Here is a 23,965-nt window from a genome sequence, read left to right on the forward strand (position 1 = left end):
TCGGTTGTAGGCACCAGGGGTTCAGACGTGAAAAGATCCTTTTTCAGGGTCGCCACTCCAAGCCCTCCCCCCAAGTGTCCCTCCAGTGTTGGTTGATGTATCGTAAAACTTTCACATCTCTTTATTTTGTGCTTGTTGTTTAAAAAAAAAAAAATGCATAGCATTTTGTAGTACGGTTTAGTTTATGATTTTATAATTTGGTATTATAGAGTATTTTTAGACACATGTAACTTCTCTTTTACTTAATGTCACAACAGGAACATCTTTCTATAACATTTATTTACAATATGATATCACGTAACATAATATGCCTTTGTATGGTAACCACATCCTATTTAAACTAATGCCCTCTAAGAGAACATTCGGGTTATTTTTGGTTTTTCAGTTGTTTTCATTTTTTGCTTTTTGCTGCAAGGAGTGGCTTTGGAGCTGGGTTGTCGGGTGTATCTATGACATTCGTTTGAAATAGAATTTCTGGGTCAGTGGTGTGTAAAATGTAAGCCTTGTCTGCACCAAGATACAAGTTTTTACCTATCAGATTGGCAAAAATCCAAAAACTTGGATTTCTGGATTGTATTGGTGAAGCTGTGGGAGCCAAGCCAGTGACGGTGCACATCCCATCCAATCTGATCAGATCAAGCACCGCTGGGAACCACGCTCCCGAGGGGCCTCCCGGGTGACAGGCCTCCGGGGGTGGGGTGGGGGGACTGATGGAAAACCGAGGGTCAGACAGGACACGGGAGGTGTCACTTTTTGTGTTAAAAGGAGAAAAATCAAGAATCGTGTTTGTATTTGCTTGATTTTCCATAAAGAAACTGGAGAGGAATAAACAGGAAGCCAGCAACGGTGACTCCCAGGCTGCGTGTGGGTGGGAGGGGACAAGCTAGGAGACTTCTCACGTGCTTGCCCTGCTGGAGGCAGGTGGGCGTTTTCTGTTCTAACACAGCGTTTAAGGGGTTTCTGAGATGTTTGCTGGGTCCTGCACTTGAGTCTGCTGCAGTCCCTGGGGACTCCCTCCTCTCCCTGCCCGTCACCCACGGCTCCCACGGCACCCACGGTAGAGCCCCTCCCTCCCCCCACCCAGCAGCCACGGTAGGGCTTCAGGCAGACCACGGAACCTTGCTGCTCCGTGAGTGAGGGGCTGAGGTGGCTGTCCCAGCGGGAGGGGTGATGAGAGCTGGAGTTAGCATGAATGCAGGGGTGAGCTGGGGGAGCATGAGTCCCCCCTTCGTGGGCCCCAGTTTTTATGCCTGGGGGGCCTTTCTGCACTTCAGTTCTGATTTTTGTCTCATTCTAGAGGGGTTTATATCTAGCATTGCTAACGAAGGGTTTTTTTCTATTACATTAAAAAAAATTTTTTTAATGTTTTTTATTCATTTTTGAGAGACAGAGACAGAGTGAGAGCGGGGGAGGGATAGAGAGAGAGAGAGGGAGACACAGAATCCAAAGCAGGCTCCGGGCTCCGAGCTGTCAGCAGAGCCCGACGCGGGGCTCGAACCCACCGGCCGTGGGATCGTGACCTGGGCCAAAGTCAGACGCTTAACCAGCTGAGCCGCCCAGGTGCCCAGGTGGTGGTGGGGGTGGGGGGGGTGGGCAGCAGGACTGTGGAGGGACCTGGCCCGTGTGCAGAAGTGGCCTGGCTGCTGTGGCAGAGTCCTGGGAGTGGGACGGCGTGGCCCACCGGGAGGTGAGAGAGGTGCTCGCCAGGCCCAGTGCAGCGGCGGAGGCGCTGGGGGTGGGAACGAGGACGGCGGTGGAAGATACTTGAGGGCAGAATGACGGAGCGGGGGACGTGGGGGTGGGAGTCGGCATCCCGCAGCCGTCTCTGGCAGAGGCCTGGTAACCATGCTGTTCTTGAGCGGGGCTGCACGGAGACAGCTGGACGGGGCCCAAGGTGAAAGCCTTCGCCAGGGTGTCCGGGAGCCCTGGCGGGCACCCAGCCTGCTGCTGCAGTGGGCCTAGACTTCCCCGGGGCCTCCCAGAGCGGCTGGCCTGGCTGGCTTCCTGCTGTCATCATCCTGCAAGGGGCGGCTTCCCAGGCGGGACGTTTGGCTCCTGCCCCGGCCCGAAGCTTCCCGAGGTGTAGGCAGACGCTGGGCCGGGGCTGTGGGGCGAGCCGGCCCCCGTGCTCACACTTGCAGGGCTCAGTCTGCGGGGTTTCACTGGGCCAGGCCTTCGCCGGGTGATTGTCGGGGACCCTAAGTGGAAGGTCTCTGCTGGCACGACCTGTGTGGGACCGCCTGGATCCCCTGCTGGGCCCCCCCACCCCGCAGGGCAGGCTGCCGTGGGGCGGTGGGGGGCAGGTTTGAAGCTGGGGAACCATAGGGAGGAGTGCCAGGCTGAGGGCGGGTGGGGTCTTGGGAGCAGTAGGGCTATCCAGATGGCAGACGAGGTTGCGTGGGGGCAGGGGCAGGGGTGCTTCCTTGGCCCTGGCCCATGACTCAGCCTGTCGGCGTCTTCCGCGACTTGTGAGGAGGGCTTTGTTCCAGATGGGGGTGCTGGGAAGGAGGGAGCACCTGGTTGTGGTGTTAGGGCTCAGCTCAGGTCCCAGGGACCCCGAGGGCGTGTGCTGCCTCCTGGAATTTGCAGAAAGCTTCAAGAGGGTTTGGCCTCGCTCGGGGCGAGAGTCCGTGGCCCGGGCGACCTGCTAGGGCCCTAGTTGGGCATGAGAGAGCCATGCTGCTGGGTCAGGCCATCTGCCCTGTTGAGGACCTGGAGATGAGGCCTCCTGGGCAGCGAGGTCGGTAAAGGCTGAGGATGTAGGGGGGGGGGGCCAGAACCTTCCCGTCTCTCCCACGGGACCTGGATAACCTGCGCCCTTTCCTCCTCACTGCCCATATCTCTTGCCCCCGGGGCCCTTGTCCGAGGTAGTTTGAGGGACCTCCCTAGCTTGGTGAAACCCACCGACAGCTGTTTCCAGCCCCTTTCTCCCTGCTCTGGCCGTCTCTAGTCTTTGGGGCTGACCGGACCCTTCTCCTCTTTCTCTGGGCCTTTGCACGAGTGGTCTGTCTTCCTTTGCTTGCTAGAGGCAGCCTGTCTTTTGGCTCTGACGTCACTGCCCCTTCCTCTGGGAAGCCTGCTCTGAGAAGGGACCAAAGAACAGGCCCAGTGTGTCCTGTGGAGCCTTTCCAGGGTCCGCGTGGCTGCTCCCCACTTCGGAGGCCACACTGCGGCTGCTGTTTGGGGCACATTCGGCGGCAGCAGGCTGAAGACACCTCTTCACTGGATTTTCCGGCTGCCGCCACTTTCCTGGAAGCCCCCGGTTGCACGTAGCGCAGGGGACTGCAGTGGCCACTTACAGGTGGGCAGCCCCGTGTGAGGGGACCAGTGAAAGGTCTGGGACACTCCTCTGGTTGACCTGACGAGCGGGCCTGCGGCCAATAAGGGTGGCTGCTTGGAGGAGGTGGCCCGGCCTGGAAGGAGACTGAGGCAGGCTGGCCACATCTTGTGGCAACAGGACACGACCAGCGTGGGAAGGCAGGGTGCACCTGGGGCTCACATCTTAGGTGTGGGCACGGCTCCTGCTTTGTGGCTTTGTGAGGTGCGATGTTATAGACTCCACCCTGGCCCCGCCCTGCCAGTGCCAATGCCCGCATTCTGCCCCAGAGGCTGGCAGTGACAGTCTTCTGCTGTGGCTTAGGAGACTGACCCCCTCAGCAGTGACAGCGACAGTAGGGGTGGGGGGAGCCGGGAGATGTGCTGGGGCCTGGACTGATGGTGGCAGTGGTGGACAGGCTGGAAGGTAGAGCCCCAGGGCCTGTGGGGCTGGCCGTGCAGGGATGTGCGCTTGCACAGTAGCCCCAGGGGGGTGGCCTGCACTGTGGACGGTGGATAGAGGTGCACCTGGAGCTGGGGGGACGAGGGCATCCCAAGACAAGCTTGATTGGGATCTGCTGAGTGGAGAGCTAGAGGCTGGGGTGCAGTGTGGAGTCCTGCTGGACATGAAACCCTGGCAGTCAGAGTAGAGAGAACATCTTGAGTCATAGGACTGAGTGAGGTGGCCCAGAGGAGAATGGGGGGGGGGAGGGCTTGGCCTCCCGGGGAGAGGGGGGTGGGTGGGCAGAGGCAGAGCCGCTGCGCGTGAAAGGTGGTGAAGGGGCTGGTTTAGGGTCCTGGGGTACCACTGCGGGCAGGCCTCCGGCTCCTGCCCTGGTGGGATCCACCTACCCGCCGCAACCAGGGTGCTGGTCCAGGAGGTCGCGGGGCGGCTCGGACCTGTGGGTATCTCTTGGAAGGAGTGAGTGGCCGTGCGCGAACGAGCCAGAGGGCACTGTGAGGGACTGTGCGGTGGCCGGGGGTGGGCCGTCGGAGCGCACCTAGGGCCCGCAGTCTGGCTGGAGTCACCGGGGTCTGGCCGCACGAGGGGGGGGCTGGAGGGTGGGGGCGGCGCGCCGCGGGGGCTCGCGCCGGGGCTGCCGTGCCAAGCGCATCGATCGGCCCAAGCCCCGCCCCTGACTGGCAAGCCCCGCCCCGGGCCTCTCGGCTCCTCCCCCAGGCTGCGGCTCTGGCCGGGGCAGTGCGTTGCGGGGCTGGACTCTGCGTGGCGGCAGCCGCGCCGCCCTCAGTCCCGACGGAGACATGGACCCCTCGAGAGCCATCCAGCAGGAGATCAGCTCCCTCAAAGGTGCGGGCCGGGGCCGGGGCCCGAGCCAGGGGGCGAGGACCAGGCAGTGACCTCCAGCTGCGTGCAGCCCCGCGCAGGGCCGCGGTCAAGGTCTGCTGCCCCTGGAGTAGCCTTGGGGATGGGGAGCTGGGGCCGCAGGAGCCCCCAGGCCCGTGCACCGCCAGGGCTCCAGCTGGTCGGGGTCCGCCGGGGGTTGGCCGGGGGCTACTCTTGCCGCAGCCCTGCGGCCCTGCAGCGAGCGTCGGGGGGCGGGGCGGGCTGCTGCAGCGGCGGAGGCGGGTCGGAGGTGAGCTCTGGCTTGGGCTGCGGGTCCGCCCCTTTTCCTCCCGGACTCTGCGGAGCCCCCGCCCCGCTGCCGCCCTGCAAGCCCAGCGTCCGAGGGGACAGGCCAGGGCAGTGGGTATCACTGCGGGGAGGCGCCAGGCGGGCTGGCCCCGGGCAAGTCCACACTGCGGCTCTTTGTTCCGGGGTGGGGGGGCCGGGGGCTGCCGGAGGGCTCCGACTGGTTGCCCTGGAAACCTGGAGGGCCCGGAGTGCGAGGGGAGGAGGCCGCCCTGCCTACCCGCCTTGGCCCTCCCGGCGCCGAATCAGCCGCTGCGGCTGCGGTTCTGCAGGGTGGGGGCGGGGCAGAAAGGGGGCATCCTTCCAGCCCTGGGACTTTGTGGGGGGCGCCCCCACCCAGGCGCGGAGAGGGGCGAGCGAGGGGGGGAGTGCGGTGTGGCGGAGCAGCGGAAGCTGCCGCGAACATCTTGCTCCGGGCTCCTACCTGCTGCTCCCCTCGGCCGCTGGGGGCGCCCGGGCTGCTGGGAGGGAGGGGGATTCCCTACCATGCCCCGCCCCCTTTCTGCGGAGCCCCACGTGGCTGCCACTTCGTGCAGGCCCGTGTAGGAGGAGAGACCTTAGGTCCAAGTGCTTGGGAGGCCTTGGGGTGGCTTGGAATCATTTTGGGAGGGGGGGGGCATGGGTTGGCTTGGGGGGCGGCTTGGGGATTTGGGGGGATGAGTTCGGGAAATCCAACCAGGAAGATGGCATGGGGTAGGCATGGGGGGAGAGCAGGAGGTGAGTGAGGGGCTATGGGTGGGCAGGGGAGAGCAGGAGGTCTGTGGGGCAGGGCCGAGGGACAGGCCAGGAGAGTGGACGAGCTCTTCGCACGCAGGGCTGGGGGAGCGCTGGGGGACTGCTGTCCCGAAACACAGCTGCCGCTGGTTCTCGAAGCCCCAGCCCGGGTGGCCGCGAGGGCCCGCAGGCGCCCCTGGGCTGAAGGGGCGTGGACGTGTCCACCGCCGCGCTAGCGGTGCGTCCTCCCGGAGCCCGTCTCCGTGTGGGCTGGCCGGCTTCCTGCCCGGCTGGCTGCTGGGGACTGGCGGATGGCGGGGGGAGGGGGGAGGGCGCCGCAGTGAGCTGGCGGGCGGGGCCATGCGGACCGGACGGTTGGCTGCGTCTTCAGTTTCCACCGCCGCGTCCGCCAGGACTGGGCGCACGCGTGTGTGTGTCTAATGAGTGTGCGTGTGCATGTATGTGTGAACGTATACGTGTGCATGAGTTGGGTGGGGGGCGGTGCTGTTTGGACCCGGCTCTGCGGTGCCGTGGCAACCGCCCCATAAACCCGCCCCCACCCGTTGCCAGTTGGCCGCCTGCCCACGGGCGCCTCCCACCTCGGGATCCCCCACCCCCGCCCTGTTGGCCCTATTTATAATCAGTTCCCGGGTTAGCTGCGCTTGGTGGGAATGGGTGTGTCGGCTTGGGGGAAGGGGAGAGCGTGGCTGGGTGCGGGTCGGGGCAGCACGGCGTGGAAGAGTGCGGTACTGGGTGGAATGGGGGAGGCACAGGACATCCACGGCTGGGTCCTCAGCTGTGGGAGCCTGGAAGTGACTGATGGGTGTGGCCGGATCCGGCTCCAGGGCCCCACCGGGCAGCTCCTGGACCCTGCTGTTGGTCCCCCTTTGACTTGGGCCCCTGACCGGCTTCTGGTGTGGCGCTGCTCCCCCTGCTCCTGCCCCGCTGGTCCACGGGCGGGGGCACTCAGGCCACCCAGGGCGGGGCGTCTGTGTGGCAGTAGGGGCACCAGGCCTGCCTGGGGTGGCAGGGATTTGGTGACTTTGATTTCCTGTGGCAGCTGAGAGTTTCTGGCTTCCAACAGCTGGCCTGGGGCTGCTCAGACACCCCTACCCTGTGCCCTGCTCAGAGTGTTTCGGGGTCCCCTTTGATCTGGCCTGGCATGGGAAGTGTTAAAGAGGGTGGCTACGGTCTTGGGCCTGGCATTTGGAGGTGGGGGCTCTGTCCCTTTGCCTGCGTGATGGACAGCGGCCAGTGGTGTCCAAAGCCCGCCTGTCCACATGCCACTGCGGTCCCCCCTCTGACCTCTGCTCCCCAAGACCCCAGCTTTCCATCCAGATTTCTGCCCCCCAAGACCCCAGCTCTCCCCTCAGACCTCTAGTGCCCCGCCAGGCCCAGACAGCCCGGTACCCGCCTTCAGATCCTGCGTTCAGATCCTCGTGAGTCCGAGAAACCTGAGACCACAACCCTGAATTGGGTCCCCAGCCTGAGCCCCCCCTCCCCTGCTATTCTGCCACCATTGTAGATTCCAGGTCCGGAGCCACTGTGGTACCCCCTCCCCCTAGTCTAAGAAACCTTGAAGGAAGTGTTTAGAAACTGACGTAATTTCTGACGCGGGAGCTGTGGGGCCTGGAAAGGGGGGGCCTGCCGGGGGGGGGGGCTGCCATGGCAAGGTGCCCCCCACTCTGCGAGGGGGCCCCCCACTTTGCGAGGGGCCCCGGGGGCTGTGGGTGGGAGGGGCCGCCCATGCTGCTGAGTCAGAGGGGGCCGGCCTGGGCGTCCCGGAGGGAGGGCGGGCCGGCGGGAGGCTCGCGCAGGCGGTGGGCGGGCGGCAGTGCCGGCCGGAATCTCAGCGAGCCAGGGAGCCCGGCTCGACAGCCACAAGCCGCGGAGCCCGTGCCCTCGAGCCCAGCCCGCCTGCCAGCCTCCGTCTCGCCCGGTCCCGAGGTGCCTTGTGGACCTCCTCCCTGTGCCCCGCCCGTCACCCTCGCCTCTGGGGCTCTGGCAGCCATGGTGGCGGGTATGCTCATGCCGCTGGACCAGCTGCGGGCCATTTACGAGGTGCTCTTCCGTGAAGGCGTGATGGTGGCCAAGAAGGATCGGAGGCCCCGCAGCCTGCACCCTCACGTCCCCGGCGTCACCAATCTGCAGGTCATGTGCGCCATGGCCTCGCTGCGGGCCCGGGGCCTGGTGCGGGAGACCTTTGCCTGGCGCCACTTTTACTGGTACCTCACCAATGAGGGCATCGCCCACCTGCGCCAGTACCTGCACCTGCCGCCGGAGATCGTGCCCGCCTCTCTGCAGCGCGTGCGCCGCCCTGTCGCCATGGTGATGCCTGCGCGACGCGCCCCCCATGTGCAGTCTGTGCAGGGGCCCCTGGGCTGCCCGCCAAAGTGGGGGCCGCTGCCCGCTGAGGACCCTGCCCGTGAGGAGCGGCGGGTCTACCGTCGGAAGGAGCCTGAGGAGGGGGCACCCGAGCCCCCCGTGGTGCCCGCCACCGCCCCGGGGAACCTGGTGAGGCCTGGCCCGGAGCCTGCCCCAGCCACAGGTCAGCTGCGTCCTGCCCCCAGCCCTGGGGGATGGGAAGGGGGTGCCCGGGCGCAGCCCTCGTGGGCTGGGGGTGGCAGTGCACGTGGGGGAACTTCGCTCACACCAGCAGGTGGTGCTGTCTCTGCCCGAGGGTGCCGGACCCACGTGGCTCCTCCTCCCGGCTTGAGGACCTTGGGGTGGGTGGGCCACTGCCAGCCCAGCCCCAGGCTCCCCTTCGGGCTAGGGGTGGGGCTCGCAAAGCCTGGACTGGCAGGACCAGCTGTTGGCACAGCCCTGCCCCACACCAGCTAGCCTCTCTCCCCAGCACTGCCCTGTGCCTGTGCCCCGCTTGCTCCTGTCTGCCCCTAGGCCCTCTCTGCTGGAGGCGGTAGCTTGCAGGGAGGAGCCGGGATAATGTGGGGGGCACTGCTCTCCAGCAGCGTAGCCCAGGTGAACTGGCTGACCTTTCTGAGCCTTGAGTCTGTCTTTTGGGGGGGGTGACATCTGCCCCCATGGTTTTGTGGCCCATATGGTTTCGTGATGCGGTATTGTTCCTGGGAGCCTGGCCGGCTTGGAGTTGGTGAGGGCCGAGGGGGCAGCTCTGGGTTGGGGGAGAGGAGGAGACAGCTGGCAGACGCACTGCCTGGCAAGCCAGTGGCCAGGGTGTGGCGGCACCCGGCCCAGACCCTTTCCGGTGGAAGCCGGGTCACAGAGGATGGAACAGGTCTTAGGGCCCCAGGGGTCCTTCCTCTGTGTCATCCTCTGTCCCTAAGCACCTGCGTTGGCAGGACCCAGGTGGGCAGATGACTGGTGTCCCACGGAGCGTGAGGCTCACACATGTACTTTCAGAGCTCACTGGCCTTGGTGCTGATTTGGGGTGGCCCTGGTGCCCCAGCAGAAGGCAGGCTTGGCTCCTGCTTCCTTCTTTGTGTCTTCTCACCTGGGGAGGAACCTGGTGTGGAAGGGGCTGGGAAAGGGGCCTGGCCTGAGGCTAGCGGGGTGGGCAAGAGTTTGCCAGGTGAATGGGGGTCAAGGGATCGAGGTGCAGGTCCAAGGTGCTGAGCGGGACCCAGTTCTGGTCTGGTGTGGGTTGGTCCTGCTAGAGCTGTGCCTTGGGAGCTCATCTGGGAGGATCAGTGAGGTGGTGGGGTAGAGGGATGGTCTCTGGGCTTTCCCCATGGCCTTGGACAAGTTGCGCGGCCTCTCCAAACTCTTGTCGGTGGGGTCACAGCGTCCCCCACAAGGAGACGAGTGCTTGGCGGGGTGCGTGGTCAGCACTGACTGGCCTTCAGTGGCCAAGTCCCAGCCCGGGGGTCCTTTCATCCCTGCCGCGGAGCCCCTGAGCTGTCCCTGTCTTGGGTCGTGGGTGTGTTGAGTATAGGCTCCTCCTTCCTTTCTCCCCTTCCTTCCTTGTCTGTGGCCAGGCTGGGCGGGCAGATGGTAGCGGGGCCAGGATGGGGGACTGGGTGTGGCTGCAGCGGGCAGAGAGGAGGGCACCCCCAGCCCTGGTGGAGGTGACTCAGTGTTGCCTCCCGGCCGCAGCCACAGGCGGCAGCTCAGAGTTTCCAACAGGAAATGAACTCCAGCTCCAGGCTGAGTCAGGCCTGCGGGTGTGGGCTCCCCAAGGGCCGAGCACCGGACCCGAGGGCCACCCTTGGCCGGGGGCACCTCGGGCATGCTGCATGCTGGCCGTGGTGCGGGTACATCCTCGTCTGTGGGGTTGTGATGGCTCCGCGCTCAGGCTGCACCTGGAATTGCCAGCTTTTCAGAGTTTACAATAACGAGCACACGGACCCCTTCCTCGCTGGCTCTGTCCTCTCCAGTCAGCTGGTAGGAGGGGAAGGCAGGGGTGTGTGGGGCCCACTGCACCGATCACCAGAGTGGCCTCGGCCAGTGGGCCGCCTCTGCCTGTCCAGCCTTGGCCAAGGAGCCGTGGGCGCCGCGGGCAGTCCCATGTGCCCTGCTGCACCTCTGTCCCCACCTGGGAGCCCTGGTGGTCTGCTCATCCTCGTGGGAAGGCATCCACTGCTCGTTCGGCCACATACCGGCCAGACCCAAACCAAGCCCCCAGCATCTGGGGATGGACTGGATGAGGAATGAGCCAGGGGGAGGTAGCTCTAGGAGCAATCAGGGAAGATCCCCCTGAGGAGGTGTGCTGAGCTGCGCCTGACTGCTGGGGAGCTCCTACTCCAAGCAAGAGCAGTCCCGTAGGAAGGTGGTCCCCGCAGGAGGGTGGGCGGGGTGGGAGCAGGAGTTTGAGCTTCCCTTGTGTGGTGGAGAGTGGGGGCCGTGGGCTTTGGTATCCGAATTTCATTGACCTTTCAAATAGTAACGCTTGGCCCAGCTCAGAATTCCACACGAGCAGCTCAGCGCAGCTCTGGAGCCGTTTCCGATGGTGGACGCGAGCGGCCTTTGACGGCACTGCTTCTGCCCACCCCCAGCGCACCCTGGCCTTCCTCCGTGGCACTCCTGTCCCAGAGGGAGACCGCACTCTACGCACCACTGACTTGCTCTCTTCATGGCCGTGTGGCGCCACGTGGTGGGACAGGTTTTTGCAGCAGCCGCTGGCTTTGGGTCCCTGTCTGTGCACGTTCGCTGCGGCATCTGTAGAACTCAGTGGGTTTTGAAAGCAGAGTTATGGCAGGATTAGATGGGCTTTTCCCTGGGTCTTGCTCAGCTCGTGGGAATGGAGAGGCAGGGACACATGTGTGGCATTTGCCTAGGCTGGAGACCAGGGGGGCTGGGACTGAGCTGCTTGTGGGGCCTGCGGAGGAGGATGGGGCTAGCCTTGGGGCCTGGGAGAATGAGGGTGTTGAGGAGGGTGGGGAAGTGCAGGGCCAGTGGGCCTGTGGAGGCTGGGGGGCAGGGGGATGCCCAGGCGGGCATCAGCGGGCGAGACTGGCGGGCCCCGTCGGCTGCACTGAGGCTCCGGGATCTCGGGCGGGCCCGTCCACTGTCCCACCTGGGCTGGTTGGACCCGTTGGTCCACTGGGCTTGGGCCTTGCTGGTTTCAGCTCTGCTCCAGTCGCTGACTAAGGGGTGGCCGTGAGGAGGAGTCACCGCTCCCAGAGCTGGGTGGGGAGGCCGGCCCGAGTGAGCCCTCCCTCCGCCGCCCACCCTTCCCTCCTTCCTGCCACCCCTGCCTTTCCTCTCTGCTGCCTCCGCGGCTTGGCCCGAGCTCGGCCGCCATGGACAGGTACAGCATGGAGGAGCTGATTCAGCTCGGCCAAGGTAGAGCAGGGCCCGGGTGGGGGGCCGTGGGCACGTGGGCTCCAGCAGGGCTGGACGGGGATCGCCCAGGCAGCCCGTGGCTGGGGCCCTGGGGGCTCGAGGCTGCCGGCCTTGCCTGGGGCATCAGAGCTAGGAGGCGCAGGGAGGAGCCAGCCTCCCTCTCAGAGCTGCCTGGGAGCGTGTCTGGTGCGGGAGGCCGCCCACTCCAGCCTTCAGGGGCCGGTCCCCCCAAAGTCTGTGGATCCCCCCCCCCCCGGGCTCCTCTGAGGCTTCCCTCAGCTGCCTGCTGAGCTTCTGAAATGCAGGTTTGGTCCCCAGGAGTCTTGGGGGCCCAGCGCCCATTCCTCAGAGCTCCTGGTCCTCCCCAGATGGACCACGGTGCCTGTACCCCAGCGGTCGGAGGCCGAGGGTGGTTCGCTGCCCTTTGCTGCAGAGGGACCACGCATAGCGGACACTGCCTGGGCTCAAAGCACAGCCTTGTGTGACCAAGGGCAAGCTCTTCGCTTTTCTGTGCCTCAGTTTCCTCGTTTGTACGATGCGGTAACAGCATGAGACTTCCATTGTGGGGTTCTCTGAGAATTGAAATCGAATGGTGCCTGACACACAGGAAATGCTACAGAATAGGATGCAAACCCTTCCATCCGACCCTTAACCCTTCGTCTGCCAGGGCCCAAGGGCACCTGGGAGGGGAATGGTAGGAGGGTGACCCCCATGTCCTGTCCCCCCCCCCCCCCCGACGCTGAGGTCCCGGTCAGTCCAGGATGTGGCTCGGGCATGCCTGCTGACAGGGACCTCCGGCCCCAGGCTTCTGCACACGGGAGGCTGCCGAGGGTTCTGGGGTAAGGCCAGGGCAGCATTAGGGGCAGCCTGGGGAGGGGAGGGGGCTGGCCAGCTTCCTGTGGCCCAGCCTAGTTTGGGGCCACCTGGGTGTCTGGCCGGGGGTGTGACCTTGGGGAGGCTGTCCTGTCTCTCCCGGACCCGGTGTTGTGTGGAGTGAGTTGTGTGGTGGGGCCCTCTGGGAGAAAGGGATCGGTGTCTCCCTGCCTTCCCCGAGTGCACCCCGCTACTTCCGGCACCCCGAAAGGCTGGCGGGGTTGGGCAGGGCAGGGACTGCGTCTCCTCCCAGGCGACATGAGCCCCTCAGGCTTTGAGTGCCCGTGCTAGGCCTTGTTCTGAGGCAGATCCTGACGCCAGGTGGCTTCTTATTATTAGAATCACGGGCAGGAGCCTGGGGGGTGAGTGTGGGGTGGTGCCGCCGGCCAGACTGGACTCGGGTGAAGGCCTGGGCCCCAGTGCCCTAGCGTCGGACGTCATGTTCTAAGTCTGGACGAATGACGGCCTCGCTTGCTCTCCTCAGATATTTATATCCCCCCCCCCCCCCGGCCCCCTGCCCACCCCTCCCCTCCCCCCATGGACACAGGCAGTGCTGCTGACCGCGGCTCGGCCAGCCGTGCCCTCCTCCCACCGCCACCGCCACCGCCACCGCGGGGCTTACGGCCGCCTCAGAGGGGTCTGTGACCCTCTCCACAGCCTGCTCCCACTCCCCGTCTGCCCCGTGGGCTCCTGCCGCTGTCCCTAATGAAGATCGTGCCGGGTAGGTGGGCAGCCTTTGGAAGCTTTGTGAGAGCCCAGCAGGAGTCCCTGGGGGCACCGGGGGGAGGCTCCGACCTTACTCCCCCCCCCCCCCACGACCTGCCCTCCCAGGCCATCACCCCGGTCCTCCCTTAGACCCTGTTCGCAGGCCCACCTGGGGGCGTTGGGGCTCTGTGGGGGTGTTTGTCATTGAGGGTGGTTGGGTCAGCTGCAAGCCTGGGGGGCCAGCGGGGCCTGGGGTGCTGGCATGCCTCCCCCTGATGGGCGCCTGTCCCCCTGGTGGGCTCCTGGCAGCTGTCACCAGAGGGCACCCTTGGAGGCAGAGTGGGGTGCTCGGACACTGCCGTCACCCTCCTGGGGAGGAATTGGGGGGGGGTGTGCAGAGGCTGGCTGGGCTGTGCTGGGGGGGGGGGCGCTGTGCGTCACTACAGGCCCCTCCTCCGGGCGGGTGTGGCTGTGGGTAAGCAGGGGTTAAGGCTCCAGCTAACCTTGAGCGTGATAGCTGTGCGTAGGGACAGCTGAGCCGGGCGCTGTGGGAGGTGGGTGGGGACCTCCGAGTGGCCGGGAGGGAGGAGGCAGAGGAGGCGGGCGGGAGCACAGTTGGTGCCGTGGACGGCACTCGTCTCTGGGGCGCCAGGCAGACGGTACAGTAGGGCGGTCTTGCAGGCAGGGCGGTCACAGGCCCCGGGCGCGCCCCCCCCACCCCCCTCCACCGTCTTCCAGGCAGGGAAGGGAGGCTCCGCCCGCTCTGCCCACAGCCGTGCAGCCCCAGAGCCATGGAGCCCTCGGGCAGCCTGTTCCCGTCACTGGTGGTCGTGGGCCACGTCGTTACCCTCGCCGCCGTGTGGCACTGGCGCAGGGGGCGTTGGCGGGGGCAGGAAGTGCAAGGTAAGCGCCTCTGGCAGCTACCGTCTGGGCCGCGCCTGGGCAGCGGGCTCCGGCCACCGCCCCTGCCCTGGGGGCTGGAGGCGGGGCAGGGTGAGGGGCCGCCTCCCTCCAACCCCTGCATTTCCCTGTGCCCTCCCCTTCCTGTCCCTGAGCTACGCCCCAGCGCTGCACACGGTGGGAGAGCGGAGTCCCCCCGCCCCATCCCGCACCCCTCCCCTCCATCTCTTCTGCTGCTTTGAAGACCCTGCCTGCTTTCCTGGGGTGGGGCCAGGGTTCAGAGGCTCTGTCAGTCTGGAGCCCTGTCCTGGTGGGAGAGGAGGAGTTTGGGGAGGCTCCAGACTGGGGCGGTGAGCAGGAGAGGAGCGCCCCCACGGCCAGGGAGGCCTCTGCACAGCCGGCAGGTGTAGGGCAGGTGCAGGGCTAGTGTCCTAGGGCAAGGGCCTGGGAGAGGCTCCTGCCCAGCACTGAGGTGGGGCTGGGCCTGCGCAGAGCCTCCGAGGTGAGGCAGGTGTCTGAGCGCCCTCGGTCAGGGTCCAGGACTGCCAAGGGGCAGGCAGCCAGGCTGCGCTCCGCCCTCCCCCTGCTCAAAGTCACCCGCCCTGGGCTACAGCCCGCAGCAGCAGCAGCAGCAGCAGCAGCCAGGACTACCCGGCGCAGGATGGGGTGGGGCCCGCCTCCAGTGAATGGAGCCGGGTGGGCGGGGCCCTGGGCTTGGGCTTCGGGCCCGAGGGGCTGTCCTAACCGGGATCTGGAGTTGTGTTCTGGTCTGTGCCTGGGTGGACAGGGTGCGGGCTTCGGCCTGCGGCGAGGGCGTCCAGAGCTGCCCCTGGAGGGTCTGCCCAGTCTCAGCCTGGGTGCCAGAGCCGCTAGCCCGGAGGCCTGAGTCGGGATGGGGCTTCTAGGCGTGGCTTTGGGGACTGGGGAGCGGCTGGTGACTCAGCTGCAGGGGCGTCCAGTAAAATGCGCCGGGTCAGGGCTTCTCCTCCCTAGAAGTGACCTTTCCTCCCTCCCTCGGCCCACTTTGTTCCCTGCCCCCACGTGGGGAAGGGGCTTCTCTGCCGTCGCCACCCTGGATCCTGCCCTGCAGTGCTCCCTCGGGGCTTTGCTGACCCTGTTCTGCTCGCGGCTGTTCTCAGACGCTGCTCCCTGCGCGGTCCCCAACCGCCCGCCTCCGGGAACGTAGTCCCGTGGGCGTCAGCCTAGGGGAGTTTCCCGGCGCCTGGGCGTCCCCCGAGGCTCCCCTCCGCGGGAACCTGGGCGGCCCTCGAGTTCCCATGCCCCTTTGTTCTATCGGGCAGCCTCCCTCTGCCCCCGGCCCCCCAGGCCTAGCGGGGGCCTCTCCTTCCAAGTAGGGGCGCGGCTTCCCGGCGCGCTGGGCGGGGCGCCCCGCTAGGGGCAGGTTCTTCGGGTCTGGGCGGTGCGCCCGCTGCCGGCCTCCTCGCGGCGTGGGCTGTGGAGCAGAGGCTGCGCGCCGTCCTCCTCGCTTCGCTGTGGGCGACCCCAGGGCGCCCGCGCTCATGGCTGCGGCCGGCACCGGGCGGGCGGGCGGCGCCTTCGCCCTGCGGAAGGAGGTGGTGCTGGAACGGCCGTGCTGGCTGGACGGGGGCTGCGAGCAGGCCCGCAGGGGCTACCTCTACGGGCAGCTGTGCTGCGTAGGTGGGTGAGGCTGCGAGGGGTGGGAGGTGCGGGGGGGGGGGCACAGTCTCCCGGACCGGGAAGGGGCGGAGCCCAGCCCAGGTGCAGCCCCGCCCCCACGCTCTGCTCCGGAAACACCTGGGAAGGAAGGCGGCGAGGTCCCCTTGGCCCGATTTGTTCCTCCTCTGGAGAAGGGGGATGGGAAGGTGGGCGGGGCCGGCTTGGGCTCCGGCCCTGATTTCTTTTTGCTTCGGGCACCAGGCCGTAGACTGTCCCGACGCCAGAGGAGGGAGGGAGGGCGGGGCTCTCTTCGGCCTGTAGGTTTTCCAACCCAGGAGCGTCTTCACGAGCTGTGGGACCTCCAGCCTCAGTCTCCACATCTGTAAAAGGGGGCGACGATACCTCGCAGAGGGTCATGGGCAGCTCTAGGGGACCCTGGCTGGTGCCAGAAAATCTGTGGCCCGCTACAGTACTAGGGTCAAGCGGTTGTACTGGGAGCACCAGTGCCGCGGTGGGGGGGTGTTTTCCTGGGGAGTGCAGACTGAGGTCCTCTGCAGTGTCGGAGGCCGCTGTGGCCCGGCTGGAAGGGAGTGCCTATTGGTTTGAAGGTCTGAATGGAAAGGACAGGGGAGGGAGCCTCTCACCACAGCCAGGGTCAAGGGGGTGGGAGGGGTGGGGGGGGGGAAGGGAGGAGGCGGGAGAAAAGGGCTTTGGAGGTGGTGGGAGAGGAGGAGTCTAGAGGAAGGAGGCAGCGGAACCGGGAGAGCTTCCTGCAGAACCGGTGTGGGAGCTGCCCCCACTCCCAGCATCCTTGCAGACCCCGAGTGGTAGAAAGCTGGAGAAGGGACTTGGGCTGGGGGCTCACACAAGTCTCGGACTTTAGGCCCTGACTCCTGGTTCCTGCTTGTCCTAGAATTCCCTGCTCCCATCTCCTGACCCCATACCAGGGACCTGAGGTGTCTCCGCCCCTCACCAGAGTGACACCCGCACCCTTGCCAGAAGGGACCCCGCTCCGCTGTTACCAGCCCAGAGACTGCATATTGCGGGTGTTCAGGAGGGGCCTGAACTCGGGTTCCCTGCTAGGGCCGGGGGGGGTCCTCTGAAGAGGCCTTTCTCCAGGCTCCAAACCTGGGGAGGGGCCGGGAGGGTGTGTGGGGGGTCAGATTTGGGATTTTGGAGGGTCAAGAGCTGGTGTGTGGTGGGGTTGTGGGGGCTGCCGAGCCAGGCTGAGCCAAGCCTCCCCAGGTGGCCTTACCTCCCCAGGCCCTGCCCGGTTGAGGGTGTGGGGTGCGTAGTGCCGGACCTCAAGCCAGGTTCCAAGTCCGGGCTCCAAGCCTGAGGGACTCTCTCCAGACCTGGGACGGGACAGAGCCCTGGGGGTCTGGCTGTGTCACAGATGTGGAGGGGCAGGGTTGTAACCAGCTCCTTGCGATTGAGTACCCCTTGCCCCTTGGTGTTTGGGCGCCCTCCGGTGGCCACGGCGGGGCAGCACGGTCGGGGGTGGGGTGCGCTTTTCCCGGAACACTGGCTGGGAGGCTCAGGGTAGGGGGGCAGCGGCTCACAGCTGGATCACATCAAGCCGGATGCTCCGACTGGAAAATTCTTGTGGCTGGTTCGGCGGCCCCAGGGCAGCCCCGGTGCCGGCCATAGGCGGGTCTGTCCGAGAGCGGAGGGAGCCAGGCAGCACCCTGCACCCTTTGCTCTGCCTCCCACCTTTACGATCCTTAATAGCTGCTATCTGTGAACCCCGCCCGACTGCAAACAGCCCCCAGGTGTGGCTTCCTTTCCCGTGAGTCACCGAACTTGGGGCCCCCTCCCCAGCCCTGACTCACTGGCGGCCCCCCCTCCCTCATGCTCCCCACGGCCCCCTGCATACCCTCCTCCCCCCAACTTGGGGCAGAGTTCCTGCAGATTGGGGCTGGGCGGTCCTGCCTGATGAGTCAACGCTCAGCTATGTGCCCGCTCCTGCCCCGCCGTGCGCTCTGCTTCCCAACGGGGGCACCGCTCCAGGATGTGCCTGGTGGGCAGCTCGGAAAGGGCCAGGCCCGCACGGGACTGTAGTGGAGCCTAGCAGGGGGCAGGGGCCACAGGCCCAGGGTGCGTAGGTCTATGAGGAGGGATGACTTACGGGCCTCGAGAAAAGGACGGGCAGCTGGCCCCGCAGCCCGCCGTGTCTCAGTTTGGGGTCCTAGCCAGCAAGGTGGGCAGGCCGAGGGGTGGTCCTGGATTTAAGCTCAGAAGGGAGGTGTGGGCTGTGGGACACCGGGGGCCAAGCCCCACTCAGGCACCGCTCCCTGTGGTGGGGTGGTCCAGGGCATGGTGTGTGGTCCTGCCACCAGGAGGTGCCCCTCGAACCCCTGGGTGCCCCCCCCCCCCCGGGGACTGTGGCTGGCCGGGTGGGTGAGGAAACCCCTGGGTTTCCTGTGTCTGTGGGGCCAAGGGTGTGGCTGGGGGGGAGGGGCCACCTTCCTCCTTCCCTCCTCCGGGGGGGTGGGCAGGGCGGGGTGGGGCTCCCGGGGCGGGGCCAGCCCTGAGAGGGAGTACAGCGGGCAGGGAGTGGCCACACCGACTCTGCTTGGCGCTGCGCTAGCCTGTGAGTCCGGTGGGGCGCCAGCCTAGGGCCGCCCGTGTGCCACGAGAGCCGGAGCTCAGCACCTGGGGCCTCGGGACCGAGCGCCGAAGGGGCGGGCGCCACCATGTCTCAGCACCGGCTCCGTGTGCCTGAGCCCGAGAGCCTGGGGCACAAGAGAACCAGCTCGGAGGACAACCTCTACCTGGCCGTGCTCAGGGCCTCAGAGGGCAAGAAAGGTAGTGGGCGCTCCCCACTGGGCAGGAAGGGCCCACTTCCTGCTGCAGGAAGCCTGGCACCGGGTGGGGGTGGGGCCCCTCTCCGAGAGGGTCCGAACGGAGGGGCAGAGTGTGAGCCGGGCTGGGCTGCGGGTGTGCCTCGAGTCCTGGCGCAGGTGCAGGGCTGCGGGGGCCGGGAGGGGGGCAGGTAGCCACCCGTGCGGGGAGAGGGCCGGCCCGTGCTGGCAGGGCGGGCAGTGGCCTCTGGATCTGGAGTATAGGGCCGTGGTGGGTGGGGGCTCTCTGCGGCCTGGTGAAGTCCGCTGCCCTGTTGGGAAGGTGCAGCTTCCCCCTCACCACGCCCCTGACCGGTCCTGGGCCCTGGCAGGGAGAAGTTTCTGCTCAGGTCTGCAGAGGCAGCATGTGGGGGTGGGGCCGGCCAGACTTACTCTGTGGGCTTTGGGTGTGGCTGCGAGCTCTGGACCCTCCCATCCCCAGAGGGAGACAATAGGGGGATTGAGCAGCGGCAGGTTCTCCGTGTGCCTAGCACCCCCAGGCCCCCACTGCGTGGGCAGGGTGGGCGGGGGGGGGGGGCCTGGGCACCTGAGTGTCTGCCAGTCCACGTGGGGGGGGTTGGGTCTCCGCGTATGATCCCGAGGCCCTCTTGGGGTGCCACCCACTGTGTCGGCATGGTGGTCCCCTCCCGGGGGCTCCTGTGGCTTCTCCCAGGCCTCAGGGGACCTGGTCTTGTCTCTTCCAGATGAACGGGACCGGGTGCAGAAGAAAACCTTCACCAAGTGGGTCAACAAGCACCTCATCAAGGTTGGTGGCGTGTGCGTGTGTGTGTGCGCGCGCACACGTGGCCGTGGGGCAGGGGACATGGAGGGTGGGGGTGACGGAGGGTGCCCCTGGCCCTCCTGTCAGAACAAGGGCTGCCCCCGCCGTCGGCCTGGGAGCTCATCTTTTCATCTCTGAAACCTGTTATTTTCTGTCCTCTCCCTGCCTTCCCCCACGCTGCTCCTGCCTCCTGTCTCTCTCCCCCTCCTCTTCCTCCTTCTTCTCCGGGCTCTCCTGCTCTCCCTGTAGCACTGGAGGGCAGAGGTAGGTGCCTCTGTGGGGGCGGGGCATGTGTGGGGGTCATTGCCTGTCTCCCCTGCTGGGGCCTTGCTGGTGGCTGTGGGGAAGGTGCAGCCAGCCCGGTTCCTCTGTCCCCACAGGCCCAGAGACACATCAGCGACCTGTACGAAGACCTCCGTGATGGCCACAACCTCATCTCCCTGCTGGAGGTCCTCTCAGGGGACAGCCTGGTGCGTGCGCCCGCCCACCTGCCCCCTCTGGAGCCCCGCCTGCCTTTCACCCAGATACCCCTGCCTGCCTTCCTTCCTTGGGGCCTTTCCCACGTACCCAGTCCGTGTCCAGCCCGGCCGCGGCCCCTGCTGTGTCTCCCAGCCCGGGAGAGGCCCCGATCCCTGTGCCGCGGGTTCACGGCCCCGCTGGTCTCCGTGTCGGAGCCCCGACCCATAACCTCACGCTCTGCTCTGCTTCGGTTTCTCTGCTGCTTGGACTGTGAACCTTGGCCTCTGCCCTTTACCCTATGCCCTGCTCTGGCCGGGCAGCCAAGAGAGCGGGACGTAATCAGGAGCTCGCGCCTGGTGAGTGGTCGTGCCTGCTGGCTAAGGCGGCGCGTGGGCTCCCCAAGGCTGGGAGCCCAGCTCACCTGGGGCTGGTGGCCCGTCTGGCCTGACCTGTGCCTGGCGCTTGGCGGGGCAGATGGCTGTGCATCCAGCTGCCTCGCGTCCTGCCTGCTGCATTGCCCGGGGCCGGGCCTGGGGCCCACGGTGGGGGGCGGGCTGCCACCCCGGCCGGCCGGCCGGGGCCGGGAGGACGCCTCCCCCTGTGCCACTGCCCTCCACCCTCGGCTTCCTGGCTATTGTCTCCTCCCACCCCTTCCTTCCTTCCCACAGCCTGGGCCTGGCCTCCCTTTTCCAGCTGGGGAGGGTGCGCGGGGACGTGGGAAGGGCTGCTGCCCCACTGGGGAAGACCTTGGTGCAGTTACCACGGACGCCTGGGGGTGCCGTGGGCAGATGGGGGCCGTGGCGGGCTCTGTGGGCGCTGACCGGCCACGCCTCTCCCCACAGCCCCGGGAGAAGGGGAGGATGCGTTTCCACAAGCTGCAGAACGTTCAGATCGCCCTGGACTACCTCCGACACCGCCAGGTGAGGCTGCCCACCCGGCCACTGGCTGCCGTCCTCCTTCCCCGGCGGCCCGTAGGTAGGTGTGACTGAGGGCAGCTTGCTCGCAGGTGAAGTTGGTGAACATCAGGAACGATGACATCGCCGACGGCAACCCCAAGCTGACCCTCGGCCTGATCTGGACCATCATCCTGCACTTCCAGGTGGAGTCTCTGGGGCTGTGGCCTGGGGGCCTGGGCCCTTGGTGTCCTGCCCCCCCCCCCCCCCCCCCCCGAGCCTCCCAGCCTTGCACCGCGCCCGGCCCGGTCCTTGCGCCATGGCCTGAGGGCCAGGCCTCTCTGCGAGGCCTGCCTGTACTGTGCCCTCTGGCCCCAGCTGGGCAGGGCCCGCAGAGCCTCCCTGCAGAGGAATGCGTTCTGTGCATGCAGCCCCTGCCCCGGGGAGGGTTTTGGAGAAGCATCCGCTGCTGCGCCGGCTGACTCACCCCTGCCTGCCCCGGCCGCACAGGAAGCCGCAAATCTGAGAGCTGAGCAGGCTGGCTGGCACGGCAGCTGAGTCACATAGATTGGCAGGCCGACAGACAGACAGACAGACAGACGGACAGACGGTGGGGACAGGCAGGCGGGTGTACAGACAGACAGGCTGGCAGACCCGGGCTGGAAGGGCTGGAAGGGCTGGATTAAGTGTGGGCCTGGAGGCCAGCCGTACCCCCCGAGACCCAGGACCCTCCCCTGAGCCTGCAGCAGGAGAGACAGCCTTTCCTAGGCCTGGGGCTCCTGGGCAGCGGCTCTCCTTGGGCCCAGCCTCCATCAACCCAGGGAGGTGCCCAAGGTCCCCGCCATGTGATGGCAGTGGGGCCTGGGTGCTCTCACTTGTGTGGCAGCCGCTGGCTGGAGCGGCCTAGGCCTGTGGCACTGAGGTGTGGGGGCCCCAGTGGCTCCCCTGATGTGGGAGGGACCCCCGGAGGCTTCGCTGTGCCTCAGCTGGCCCGGTGGTTCCCGTGTGCTCGGACGAGAGGTCAGGGGCGCCAGGCGGGGTATGTGGCTGAGGTCCTGCCTCCTGCCCGCTGTGTGGGGCAGATCTCGGACATCCAGGTGAGCGGGCAGTCGGAGGACATGACGGCCAAAGAGAAGCTGCTGCTGTGGTCGCAGCGCATGGTGGAGGGCTACCAGGGCCTGCGCTGTGACAACTTCACTTCCAGCTGGCGTGACGGCCGCCTCTTCAATGCCATCATTCATCGGCACAAGTAGGTGGCCTGGGGCCACAGGGGCTGTTGGCTGGAGCTCCCCGGAGCACCTCAGCTGGGCAACTTCAAACAAGTTGGGGCAGGGATGGTGGCGGGAGGGGTGCCTGCCACCGACAGGAACCTGCAGCCTCGGGCGGCTGAGTCCCAGTGCCAGCCCACCCCTCTGGAAGGGTGCAGGCAGGCTCGGCCCCACCCACACCCCTTCCTCCTCCGCCCAGGGCCTTTCCAGAGGCTCTGCTGACTGCCTCGAGGTCAGGGGCCCAGTGTCAGCCCCACATGGATGCCCCAGAAGGGGCCAGGGTAGCCAGACCACGGTGGGAACGGTTCTCGGTGGACCCCTGCCCCCCCCCCCCCCCCCGTAGGACCTGGGGCCTGGTGGGCAGGGCAGCTGCAGGAATTCTAGGCTGACCTTTACCCTCACTCGGTATTCCACCCTGCACCTATGCCCACCGGAGGCCCCTTGAGCTCCAGGGGGCGAGGCCTGAAGTGCACAGTGTCTGCACGCAGGGCCACACAGGTGGACAGTATGGGGCACTAGCGGGGCGGGTGGTGTATTTTTTGGGGTGGGTGTGGGGTTGGGGTTGTGTGCTTGCAGGGACGTGGCGTGGGGGAAGCTGGTTCTCCGCATCCCTGTCTGTGTGCCGACCCGCCCCATGGCCCTCACTGTCACACCTGCCCCTGTGTCCCCAGGCCCATGCTCATCGACATGAACAAGGTGTATCGTCAGACCAATCTTGAGAATCTGGACCAGGCCTTCTCCGTGGCGGAGCGGGACTTGGGAGTGACCCGTCTCCTGGACCCTGAGGGTGCGTGCCACCGCCCCTTCTCCCTCGGCCCTGCGTGCCCGTTCACCGCGCTCCCTCTGACGCCTGCCCTTCTCCCACAGACGTGGACGTCCCTCAGCCCGACGAGAAGTCCATCATCACTTACGTGTCTTCCCTGTACGATGCCATGCCCCGGGTGCCCGATGTGCAGGACGGGGTGAAGGCCAACGTGAGTGGGAGGGGAGGGGAGGGGCGGGGCGGGCGGGGGGCGGGGGGGCGGCCCCTCACGGCCTCCCCCTCGCCTCCAGGAGCTGCAGCTGCGCTGGCAGGAGTACCAGGAGCTCGTGCTGCTGCTGCTGCAGTGGGTCCGACACCACACCGCTGCCTTCGAGGAGCGCAGGTTCCCGTCCAGCTTTGAGGAGATCGAGGTGGGCCCGGCCTCCGCACCGGCTCCCGCGCCCCTTGCGGGGCCCCGGCTCAGCCGCTGACACCCTGTTCCCCACAGATCTTGTGGTGCCAATTCTTGAAGTTTAAGGAGACGGAGCTTCCGGCCAAGGAGGCCGACAAGAACCGGTCCAAGGGCATCTACCAGTTCCTGGAGGTGAGTGCGGGTCCTGGAGGGCGGTGTGGGGGGGTGCCGTCCACGGGCCCGGACCCCGGGGCACGGCCTCATTGCTGGGTTTCTGGCACCCGGGCTGTGCCAGGTGGGGCAGGCCGGGGGGGGGGGGCCGGGCATCCCTCCGAGCTTGGCCCCTGCCCACAGGGTGCGGTGCAAGCCGGCCAGCTTAAGGTGCCCCCTGGGTACCACCCGCTGGATGTGGAGAAGGAATGGGGCAAGCTGCACGTGGCCATCCTGGAGCGAGAGAAGCAGCTCCGGGCAGAGTATGAGAGGTGGGTGCGGGGGTGGGGGAGGCAGCGGGCGGGTGGGGCCCTGTGGCGGGGCGGGAAGCCACCCGAGGGTGAGTCACTGCCTGAGGAGGAAACCACCCCCCCCAGGCTGGGAATCCCACACTGGGGCCGGCTCCGCCGTGAGCAGCAGGGCCGGCAGGGAGGCCCGCGGCGGGAGGGGCGCGGTCTGTGGCCGGGAGCCCGGCGGGAGGACCGCACTCACGCCGGCTCCCGTGGGTGCTGTGGGCCGCAGGCTGGAGTGTCTTCAGCGCATTGTGAGCAAACTGCAGATGGAGGCCGTGCTGTGTGAGGAGCAGCTGAAGCAGGCCGACATCCTGCTTCAGTCGGTGAGGGGAGGGGCCGGCAGTGGCGGGGGGGGGGGGGGGGGGGGGGAGGCAGGAGGGAGGCTGGTGGCCCAGAGCCTGCCACGCCCTGTGGCCAGTGGGCGGAGAGCAGGCCCCAGCTCCTCTCCTGCTGTGCCGCCAACGCTGACGGCTCGCTTTGGGCAGAGCTGATGTAGAAGAGGCCACCG

At 66.7% G+C, this 23,965-nt stretch overlaps 1 protein-coding gene across 15 annotated transcripts in view; it reads left to right on the forward strand.

Annotated features, from left to right (window-relative positions):
* PLEC (plectin) overlaps positions 1-23,965 on the forward strand; it is a 55,831-nt gene that overhangs the window by 12,961 nt on the left and 18,905 nt on the right. For 2 of the 15 annotated variants that reach the window (XM_030303538.1, XM_030303546.1), the window contains 11 exons: positions 19,104-19,165; positions 19,561-19,650; positions 20,482-20,559; positions 20,646-20,738; positions 21,615-21,781; positions 22,472-22,587; positions 22,668-22,774; positions 22,854-22,973; positions 23,051-23,146; positions 23,309-23,436; positions 23,687-23,780. In XM_030303538.1, coding sequence (XP_030159398.1) covers positions 19,104-19,165; positions 19,561-19,650; positions 20,482-20,559; positions 20,646-20,738; positions 21,615-21,781; positions 22,472-22,587; positions 22,668-22,774; positions 22,854-22,973; positions 23,051-23,146; positions 23,309-23,436; positions 23,687-23,780 — 1,151 coding nt within the window. Of the gene's footprint in view, positions 1-4,544; positions 4,625-7,572; positions 8,229-12,930; positions 13,035-13,794; positions 13,922-15,405; positions 15,578-18,128; positions 18,365-19,103; positions 19,166-19,429; positions 19,445-19,560; positions 19,651-20,481; positions 20,560-20,645; positions 20,739-21,614; positions 21,782-22,471; positions 22,588-22,667; positions 22,775-22,853; positions 22,974-23,050; positions 23,147-23,308; positions 23,437-23,686; positions 23,781-23,965 lie in introns of those variants that run through there. The other 13 variants (XM_030303547.1, XM_030303535.1, XM_030303549.1 and 10 more) reach the window with 13 other exon arrangements.

Source organism: Lynx canadensis, chromosome F2 (assembly GCF_007474595.2).
Source record: "Lynx canadensis isolate LIC74 chromosome F2, mLynCan4.pri.v2, whole genome shotgun sequence".
Classification (NCBI taxonomy): Eukaryota; Metazoa; Chordata; class Mammalia; order Carnivora; family Felidae; genus Lynx; species Lynx canadensis.